Source organism: Lagopus muta, chromosome 11 (genome assembly GCF_023343835.1).
Source record: "Lagopus muta isolate bLagMut1 chromosome 11, bLagMut1 primary, whole genome shotgun sequence".
Classification (NCBI taxonomy): Eukaryota; Metazoa; Chordata; class Aves; order Galliformes; family Phasianidae; genus Lagopus; species Lagopus muta.
Genome location: NC_064443.1, coordinates 2,597,003 through 2,606,861, shown reverse-complemented (window position 1 = coordinate 2,606,861; position 9,859 = coordinate 2,597,003). Strand labels below are relative to the sequence as shown.

Here is a 9,859-nt window from a genome sequence, read left to right as displayed (position 1 = left end):
CCGTGCCGCGGGGCGCCGTGAGTCCGCCCGACGGCCGAGCCCGGCTACGCTCCGAGGGCACGGCGAGCCGAGCCCGGCCTCGCGCGGCCCGTGTAGCGGCCCGCCCTCGACCCGGCGTCCTCAAGCCCGGCCCGCCCCGCCCTCGCCCACCCCGGCCCTCCCGGGCGACGACCCCTCACGGAAGCGGGCGGGCGGCGCTGCTGCTTTCTCAGTTTGCCCTCGGCGGGTCTTTATTTGCCAGAGATAGAGGCCGCGGGGCGCGGCATGCAGCGGCCCGGGGCGGGGGGGGAAGCGGGAACGGGGGGGGGCCGGCTGGGCGCGGCGCTTCGGGGATCCCCGCTCTGCTCCGCCCCCCTCCCCCGGGGGCCGGCAGGTCGGAGGCGGGCGATGGAAGGACCGACCTCCCCCCTCCGTCCCGCCTCGGGCCCGGCCCGTGAGCGCGCGTCCCCGGGGGTTGTCCGCGGGTATCTCTGAGCATCCCCGGGGGAGGGGACGGGGGAGGCGGCGGGGGACAGACTGAGAGAGCGGCGGGGACCGGGAGGGGACGGGCTCCATGCAGGGCGCTGCCCCGCTCTCCGCTGGGGGCACGTAGAAAAGTGGGGCGCAGGCGAGGGGTGCGGGGGCCATGCCGGGCTATGTACAGGGCTGCCGCTCAGCCGCTCGGCTCGCTGGGGGCCTCGGCGAGGGCGGCGGCGGCGGCGTCCCCGGCCCCGTTACACGTGTCAGCGGCCGGGCTGGCGGTGGGCGGCGTGGCGGGGGTCAGGGGGGCCGCGGCGTCCGTGGTGGCGGTGGCGGCGGTGGCGGTGGTGGCGGTGGTGGCGGCGGTGGTTGCAGGGGCCGACTCCGTCTGCTCGGGCGCCCGCAGCCGCTTCATGAGCGTGGTCACTCGCACGGCTTTCTGCGAGGGCGAGTGGGCGTCAGGACCCCCGGGGGGAGACTGAGGCACGGGGCTGCGCCCACCCACCTTCCACTTGGCCCTGGCGAAGTTCTTCTCGATCTGAGCGCAGACGCCATCCTTAATGTTCTTGTCGGAGGCAGCGTTGCCAGAGATCCTGGGGGCAGTAAGGGGGTGGTGAGCGGCCCCTACCGCCCTCCCTGGGCCCCCGCTGCTCCTGCAGCCCCTCACCATTCGTGGGAGATGGCCTCCTCCGCCGTGATCCGCTGGTCCTGCTCCACCTCCATCAGCCGTGTCACCAGCTCCTTGGCTGGGGTCAGGAGGGTCAGCGCAGGTGGGACACACAGGGACCCCGATTTCCCCTTGTCCCCCCTCAAGTACTACAGCTCACCTGCCTGCGAGATGTCATCCCAGTAGGGGGGGTCGAACTCGTAGTCCCCGGCCAGGATTTTGCGGAAGAGGTTCTTGTCGTGGTTCTCGTAGTCATCCTCATCCGCCTCCTCGTAGAAGGGGGGGTTCCCCGAAAGGCTGCGGGGTGTGTGCTCAGTTTTCCCCCCCAGCCCAGAGCCCCCCCAACCCCGTCTCCAACCCCACACTCACAGGATGTACATGATGACACCAATGGCCCAGCAGTCCACCGGCCGCCCGTACCGCTGCCGCCCCACCACCTCCGGAGCTACAGAACACAGGATGGTGGAAGTGGGGGACCAGTCCCACTCTGGGGTCTCCAGACACCATTTCCCCCACTGGGAAACCCATCTCCCTGCTCCTCCAGGGTGGCCGTGCATGGTGTGCCCCAACAGGTCACCCATGAGCGGCAGGAGGGACCCAGTATGGGTACTTCTGATGATGGGGAGCAGGAGGAACCCTTTGGGAAGAATCAGGATGGGTGCCTGGGGTGATGAAGAGCAGGAGGGACCCGCTGTGAGCATCCACAATTGCTCCTCTGTGTGATGGGAAGTGGGAATAACCCACCAGGGACACCCAGGAACCCACAGAGAGCAGTTATCAGCAGAGCGGGGGCCCAACAGGGGCCCTCCAGATTGGTCCCTGGGGTGATGAGGAGCAGAAGGGACCCCCAGGGTACAGCCAGCATCAGCTGCAGGGTGATGGGAATGGGAGAGAACTGCCAGGAGCCCCCAGGATGGATCCCTGAGTGATGGAAACTCATCAGGAGCACCAATGTTCACCGGCAAGGGACCTGCCACGACACTGACCCTGGAGACAGGCAGTCTGTGCCCCCCCTGCCCCCTCTCTGTGCCCGCCCAGCTCGCCCTCACCCAGGTACTCAGGGGTGCCGCAGGGCTCCTTGATGAGACCATTCTCCAGCTTGGCCAGGTGGAAGTCACTGATGACGATCTTGGAGTTCTTCAGGCGGTTGTAGTACACCAGGTTCTCCAGCTGCCAGATCAGGGAACGTGAGCGTGGTGAGGCTGCGCCGGCACCCATAGGTGCCTGTGCCCACCAGGGACCCTGAGCGCCCACCTTGAGGTTCCTGTGAACGATCTTGAGAGAGTGCAGATATGCGACAGCCTCCAGCACCTGCCGGATGACGTTGCTGGTGTCCTTCTCCGAGTAGTAGCCCTGGTCCAGGATCCAGTCGAAAACCTCCCGGCCCGTGGCCCTGCCGGTGCCGAGAGCAGGCTGCGGTGGCCCCACGGCACAGCGCCCACCCGCCGCCCCACGCCATGCTTACAGCTCCAGGAAGATGAAGTACTCCTTGCGCGTGATGTAGACGTCCACCAGCTGCAGGATGTTGGGGTGCTTCACCCTGTAGCGTCCACGAGACGGTGGTGGCAGTGGGTGGATGGATGGGAGCTGCCCACTGACTCGCTGGGACCAACCCAAGAAGATCCACCCCATTCCCCCCTCCACCCCCCCCTGGCCTTGGCACTCACATTTTCAGGATGATGATCTCATTCTTGGCAGCCTTCCGCACCTTGCGCCCGTCCCGCTTCAAGAACTTCTTGCAGGTGTACAGCTTCCCCGATGTCTTCTCCTTTGCCCGGAAGATTTCGCAGAACTCCTCCCTGCAAGGAATCAGCAAGGGATAAGCAAAGCATTAGGAAAGTGTGGGGGGGGGGGGGGAGGGGGGTAAAGAAAAAGCCCCTTCCCCACAGCAGGGCCACATGGGCTCCCGGAGCATCCTGCGGGACAGCCCTTGTCCCTGCACAGAGCTCACGGCCGGATGGATGCTGCAGAACCATCAATACTGAGCTGCACAGCAGCATGCCTCCACACTACTGTAACGCCGCATTCGGGAAGGCAGGAGGTGAGAGAACTTCCCCAGAGCCCCTTCCTCCGCCACAGCCAGAGCAGACGGTCCTGCTTTCGGGAGGTGCACCGGGGAGCCGCGATTTTGAGGAACTGCTGCAATCCCAGCAGATATTTGGGAGGGAAGAGGGAGGGTTAACCGCAGGCGCCAGGCTGCGGCGAGCAGCAGCAGCGGCGGCGAACCTCGGCACCGGCAGCAATTCTGTGCTCAGAGCAGACGGCAAAGCCCTCCTGGAATCAGCACTCGTTGCAGGGAACGCACCCCAGCCCTGAAGGCACCGAGCTCCCCAACTGGTGCAGGGTAGGGGTCCCCGTGGGCACTCCCGGGGCCGGGCAGGGACGCACTCACGTTTTGATGACCTGGCCCAGGTCATATCTGTCGGTCACCTCGGACGGTTGGTTGTAGTCTTTCTTGTCCCCCAGTGTCACGCAGCCAAACGGCATCGCAGGGCCCGGTGCTGCAGAGGCAGAGGAGCCATGAGAGCCCTGGCCCCGCTGCCTGCACCTGTCCCTCCTGAGCAGAGTAAAACCTGACGGAGTGCAGCCCATCCCCATGGCTTCTGGCCACTCTGCCCCACCAGCCTGCTTTGCAGCTCAGTAATGGATTTATTCCAGAGGCAGAGCTGGGAGCAGCTCACCGGGCAGTGTGGCAAGTGGATCAGGTCCTGTTCCTCAGCCCTGTTTTGCCCTGTGGTGACACTTCTTCAGCTCGAGCATTGCCAGCTGCGTGCTGTTACCCTGTCCTTTGGGGACGGTGACAGCCCTCTGCCTTCCCGACAGGAACCCTCCAACCCCAGACCCTTCTTGGGAGCTTGCTGGCAAAAAAAACCTGTTCCCAGAAAGTAATTTTTTTTCCTTTTTCCCATCCTGTTCTGGGAAGAAGTTTTAACGGATGTTATTTTCTGATGCTCCAGGAAGAGAAGAGCTCCATGGCCCCGCTCAGCCTGAGTGGGACATCCAGCGGGATGCTGGTCTGGTGCTGGAGGCACCCATCACCCCCAGCTCCCAGGATGACAAGCCATGCCGTGCCGCACCGCACCGTGCAGGCAGCACCTGCCAGCCCGGTCCCGGTGGCAGGATGGCGGAGCGGGATGCAGGAGCCGGCGCGGCGGGTACCCAAGCTCTGAGCCTGTTGCTATGGCGATGGGAGCTGAAGATGCAGAAAGCGGCACATCCTGCGGCGGGGGCAGGGACGGGCAGCACCCGACCTGCTGTGCTGTGCAGCCCCGGCGCTACCGCGCCGGCCCCGGATGGGTGCCCTGTCTGTGGCACCATGTGCGGGCACCGGGATGATCCCTGGGGCGGGTGACCCCGAGGGGGGTGTGAGGACAGCGAGGCAGGGGCGTGGGGATGCTCCTTCATGTGCTCGCTGCCTCCATCCAGCCCTGCCTGCAGGATGGGAGCCCCTCGCTGCGCAGCACCAGGGCACCAGCCCGTGCCAGACGAGAGCAGGCAGCCCCATCCCGCGTGGAGTGCGCCCACTCCCAAAAGAGAAGCAAAGCACCCACGGGTGCAGAACTCACCCCCAAGCTATAGACCTGCTGAAGCTTCCCTGCCTTCCCTGGGCTCATCCCAACAGGGAACATGCCCTGCCTGGCTGCTCCGAGCATCCCTGTGCCATACGACGCCAGCTGTGCCATACCACTGACCCGAGGCGAGGGGACTAGGGCTGTTCCCGCAGCCAGTGGCCGGCTGGGAGGGCTGGGATGAGAGCTGCCGGCGTGCTGCCAGGATAAGCCATGCAGGGACCCAATGGGATGACAGATAGGGATCTGATTGCTGCCTCTGTGAGCGCTCGGCTGACCTGTGTCCATCCCAGCAGTTCCCGCTGGCTGAGCAGGTGCCGCTGAGCACCATCCCCTGCCCCGGCTGGCTCAGGGGTCAGCATCCCCGGGATGTCCCGCAGGTGAGCGCACCCGGCTGAGAGCTGGGCACAGTAGGGAGGCTGGGTGCCGCGCTGGCAACCGCACACAGCTGCCCTCCCCCCCCCCCCCCCTCTTCTGAAGCAGCTAATTTGGGAGCAGAAGCAACAGCGGGTGTAAGACAATAGCGGGAGGTGGGTGGCCGGGTGCGGACGGGATGACGCAGCCGTGCAGCCCTCGCCAGCATCCCCCCCAGCACCCCGGAGCCCGGCTCTGCCTCACGGCTCGGGGACCCCCGGCTGCAGCACAGCCAGCATCACCAGCAGCCCTGCTCCCACCTGCAGCCCCGCTCCCACCTGCAGCCCCCGGCCGTGCTGCCAGAAGGTCCCCGCTGCACCCCGCACCCCACGGGAGCGCTGGACCAGAGGGAAGCGTACCCAAATGTCCACAGTGCAGGTGGCAGCGGAGCGGAGGGGCTACGGGAGCCCACAGCGCTGCACCCAAACGGAGTTCCTGGGGTTGGAACAGAGCCGGGGCCGGGGGGTTCCCACAACCCGGTGCCCCCCAACCAGGGGGCATCTGCCTAGGGGCGAGCTGGGGGCTGCCGCAGCGGGGAGCGCGCAGGGAGGGATGCAAATCTTGTCGGAGAGTGATGGAATGGGGCGGGGGTGTGGTGTGATGCGATGGGACGGGACGGGACGAGGCGGCACGGGATGCGATGGGATGAGTGAGATGGACGGGATGGAACGGGGTTGGGACGGGACGGCAGCTCGGCGCCCGCCGGGGTCGGGGAAGGCGGCAGCGGGGGGCGGCACGGGGCAGCCGTCGGGGCGCACACGGACACGGCATGGGGGGGACGAGGCAGGGACACGGAGGGGCAGCCCCGGGCCGACACGTGGCGAACCCCAGCGACGCCCCCGGCCCGGCCCAGCGGCCCCGCGCCCTGGGGACGGCACGGCTCAGCCCGGCTCGGTTCGGCATCCCCCCCGGGGCCGTCCCGCCGCGCTCACCTCTCGCCTCTCCGACAGCAACGGGGGGCGCGGCCCGGGGCCGCCGCTCGGGGGGAGCCGCGCGGTGCCGGGCGGTGCGGAGCGGTGCGGAGCCGAGCCGAACCGAGCCGAGCACCGCCGTCGCTCCGTCGCGGCGCGGCCCCGCGCGCCTGGCGCGGCAATTGGGGGGGGGGGGGGGGTGGGACCGCCGGGCCCCGCCCCTCCAACGGTGGGGTCCCCCCGCCCCCTCCCGTGACGTCACCCCAAACTTTGCGCCCCGCCTCCTCCTGGCGCGGGTGCCGCCACCCACGGCAATGGGGCGCGTGGCATCACCGCCGGCATCTGTGACACCGCGAGGGGTGGGGGGACACGGGGACACCTGCGGGGATGGAGCAACGGGACAGCGGCGGCTCCCGGAGTGCCGTGGGCGGCGGGCACGGGGTGCAGTGACATTGGGATGGGATGGGATGGGACGTAACAGGATAGAACATAACATGGGTTGGAATGGGGTGGAAGGGGTGAGGTGGATGAGATGGTTGGGATGGGATGGATAGGATGGAATGTGAAAGGACTGGTCAGAATAGGACAGGTTAGAGGCGGTATGATGGGCTGAGATGGGTTGGATGGAATGGGTGCGATGGGATGGGATGGTGTGGGTGGGATGGTGTGGGTGGGATGGGACAGGATGGGGTGGGATGGATCAGAATGGGATGGGATGGTTTGGATGGGACAAGACAGGACAGTTCGGAGGAGATAGGATGGATCGGGATAGATAGGATGGCACTGGTGTGATGGGGTGGATAGTATGGGTTGGGATGATTGGAATGGGGCTGATACGATGGATGGGATGAGGCTGGATGGATGAGGTAGGATGGGGTGGATGGGGCAGCATGATGGGATGAGTGGTATGGCTGGGATGCAATGAATAGGATTGGTCAGGACAGGATTTGATAGGACAGTTCGGAGGAGATAGGATGGAATGGCATGGGTTAGATGGAATGGGATGGATGAGGTTGGACAGGATGGGATGGATGGGATGGGGTAGGATAAGATAAAATAGAATAGGACAGCACAAGGTGGGATGGATTAAGCAGAATAAAGATGGATGGGATGGAATGAGATGGAATAGGAAGAGCACAACCCTGTTGGAGCCGGACACTTTCCCTCGGGCTCCATCCCTCTGGCTGCAGGCCAGGGGCATCGCTTACTGCCAGAAGTGGTAAGAGAGGGGTGATGGCCTCTCAACAGCATGAGCCCTCTCAAAGCCCTTTGCTCCGCCCGCAGTTCAGGCATGGAGTGCAGGGAGGGCCATGACTGCTTACAGACCTCTGCTGAGTCCCAGAGCCCCCACAGCCCCGGCCTCACTGCCACATGAACCACATAATTAACAGCACGTGAGCCCGGGGGAATTAGCAGAGCGCCGTTGATTGAGCTTCTAATCAAGAGTTTAATCACACAGCCTGGAAGCAGCGCACGGCTCTGTTATTAATCTTTGCCCACCCGGGAACTCGGAGTGTAACTCACAATTACTCAGCAGCACCCGCTCCTCTCTGGGCTGCCCCACAGCTGCTCGCCGGGCGAGGAGCAGAATGGTGCTGTGGCAGCACTGTGCCTGCAGCAAAATGGCCCCACGGAGCCCCCGGCCCTCCTCTGCCTGGGCTCCCAGCCCTCCCAGCACCTTGCTGTGCGGTGATGGGCTCTGCTGGGCTCTCGTGCCTGCTGTGAGTCCTGTTCTGCTGCCCTGATAACTTGCATCCCAGGGTTCAGAAGGAATGGGATGTCTCCATTCTGTTTGAACAGTCCTGGCTGTCAGGAGGTGTCCCCTGAGACTGGAAAAAGGCAAACATCACTGCCATGTATAAGAAAGGGAGGAAGGAGCACCCAGGGAACTCCAGGCCGGCAAGCCTGATCTGTGTGCCTGGGAAGGTCATGGAGCAGATCCTGGATGACACACTAAGGCTCATGAGTGACGACCAGGTGACCCCAGGCAGCCGGCACGGCTTTGCCGAGGGCAGATGGTGCCTGACCTGCCTGGTGGCCTTCTGTGATGGAGTGACGGCACTGGGGGACAATGGAAAGGCGACTGATGTCACCTACCTGAAGCTGTGCAAGGCCTTTGACGTGGTCCTGCACTGCATCCCTATCTCTAATTTGGAGAGCGATTTGAAGGCTGAATTATTTGGTGGATAAAGAGTTGATTGGATGTCCTCAGTGAGGGAGTTGTGCTCAGTGGCTCTGTGTCCAGGTGATGAGTGCTGTCAGGGGTTCCTCTTGGGACCAGTGTTCTTTAACATCATTATCAATTACATGGACAGTGGGATTGAGTGCACCTCAGCACTGAGCTGAGTGCTGCAGCTGATAGAACAGAATTGATGTCATCCACATGGCTCGAGAAGTGGGCACAAGAGAACCTAATGAGATTCAACAAGGGCAAGGTGCTGTACTTTGGGCTGGGGGCAATCCCAGATGTGAGTACAGAGAGAAGAACTTGAGAGCAGCCCTGCAGAGAAGGACGTGGGTGTCCTGGTGGACGAGAAGCTGCACACGAACCAGCAGTGTGCGCTCATAGCCCAGAGGGCCAACAGCATCCTGGGCTGCATCAGCAGCAGGGGGCAGCAGGCAGGGAGGGGATTGTTCCACCTCTGCTTTGCCCTCATGAGGCCCCACCTGGAGCACTGCGTCCAGGCCTGGGGGCCACAGTAAAGGAGGGCTGTGGGGCTGTGGGACAGAGGAGGCCACGAAGATGCTCTGTGGGCTGGAGCACCTCTCCTATGGGACAGGCTGAGGGAGATGGGGGTGATCAGCACGGAGAAGAGAAGGCTCCAGGGAGACCTCACTGTGACCTTCCAGTACTTGAGGGGAGCTTTCACCTAGGAGGGAGAATGACTTCTTACAGGGTCTGACAGCGATAGAACAAGGGGGAATGGCTTTAAACTAAAAGAGGGAAGGTTAGGCAAGATGTTAGGGATGTTAGGGTAAATTCTTTTCTCAGAGGGCAATGAAGCAATGGCTCAGTCCAGAGCTGTGGGTGCCATCCCTGGAGATGTCCCAGGCCATGGAGGGGCCCTGGGCAGCCCGAGCTGGGGGCAGCCAGACCATGGCAGGGATGGGGTTGGAGCTCTATGATCTCTAAGGTCCCCTCCAACCTAAGCCATTCCATACCACCACCCCTTGCACCCTCCATCCGTCCCACCATCCCTCAGTAACCCTACAGGTGGCAGCTCCATCTCCACCCAGATCCCTGTGGGACCTGTCAGTGGTGGGGTGCTGGGCTGGGGTCCCACGGCAGCCCCCTGCACCCCACACACACGGGTAGGGGACGGGGGATGCAGCGTGCCCATGACTCAAGTGCCACGCAGCACCGCATCCCTGCATGCTTGCCATCGCCATGGCAACCGGCAGGCAATCAGCAGTAATTGCACTGCATGTCAGCCTGGCACGGGGGCCAAATAAAGCCCATCCTCTCCATTTAGCGGGGCAGGAAAGAAATAGGGGCAGCAGCTGCCACCCCACTGCTCTTTCTTGGTGGCATGGCCAGCAGCAGCAGGGAGTTGTGGAGATGGTCCCTGCTGGGGCACGGGGAGCTGGCTGCCAACTCCAGCAGGACTGAGCCCTGCCCTCCCTGGTCCGCAAGGGTGAGGAGGATTTTAGGGCAGCAGGAGCTCTGATTCTGCAGGGAGGATGTCCTCAATATGGTGTTGGACCAGGGGACATTGGGCCTTACATGCTGGCTGATGGTGGGGTGGGCTCTGAGCCGCCAGCGGGACAATGTGGTGGTCTTCTGTGATGGAGCAATGGCTTTGATAGACAGGAAGGACAACTGATGTCGTCTACCTGGG

The 9,859-nt window shown here is 63.9% G+C and overlaps 1 protein-coding gene across 2 annotated transcripts; it reads right to left on the bottom strand.

Annotated features, from left to right (window-relative positions):
- Positions 1-295: 295 nt before the first annotated feature.
- CAMKV (CaM kinase like vesicle associated) lies at positions 296-6,180 on the bottom strand. 2 transcript variants are annotated; one of them, XM_048957844.1, is made up of 11 exons: positions 6,042-6,180; positions 3,519-3,627; positions 2,794-2,925; positions 2,592-2,666; positions 2,381-2,519; positions 2,176-2,296; positions 1,496-1,571; positions 1,287-1,423; positions 1,127-1,205; positions 965-1,052; positions 296-898 (listed from the first exon to the last, which is right to left on the bottom strand). In XM_048957844.1, the coding sequence occupies exons 2-11, from the start codon at positions 3,611-3,613 to the stop codon at positions 653-655; spliced, it is 1,188 nt and encodes a 395-aa protein (XP_048813801.1). In that variant the 5' UTR covers positions 3,614-3,627; positions 6,042-6,180; the 3' UTR covers positions 296-652. The 2 variants fall into 2 exon arrangements, with proteins under 2 accessions (XP_048813801.1, XP_048813800.1); XM_048957843.1 differs by lacking the exon at positions 6,042-6,180 and having other exon boundaries at positions 3,519-3,646.
- Positions 6,181-9,859: the final 3,679 nt, after the last annotated feature.

Excerpts from the sequence above, each read along its gene's own strand:
- CAMKV (XM_048957844.1), bottom strand. The coding sequence starts at position 3,613 with ATGCCGTTTGGCTGCGTGACACTGGGGGACAAGAAAGACTACAACCAA. Across the intron at positions 2,926-3,518 it reads CTGGGCCAGGTCATCAAAAC|GGAGGAGTTCTGCGAAATCT; the intron begins GTGAGTGCGTCC and ends GATTCCTTGCAG. Across the intron at positions 2,667-2,793 it reads GAGATCATCATCCTGAAAAT|GGTGAAGCACCCCAACATCC; the intron begins GTGAGTGCCAAG and ends TGGACGCTACAG.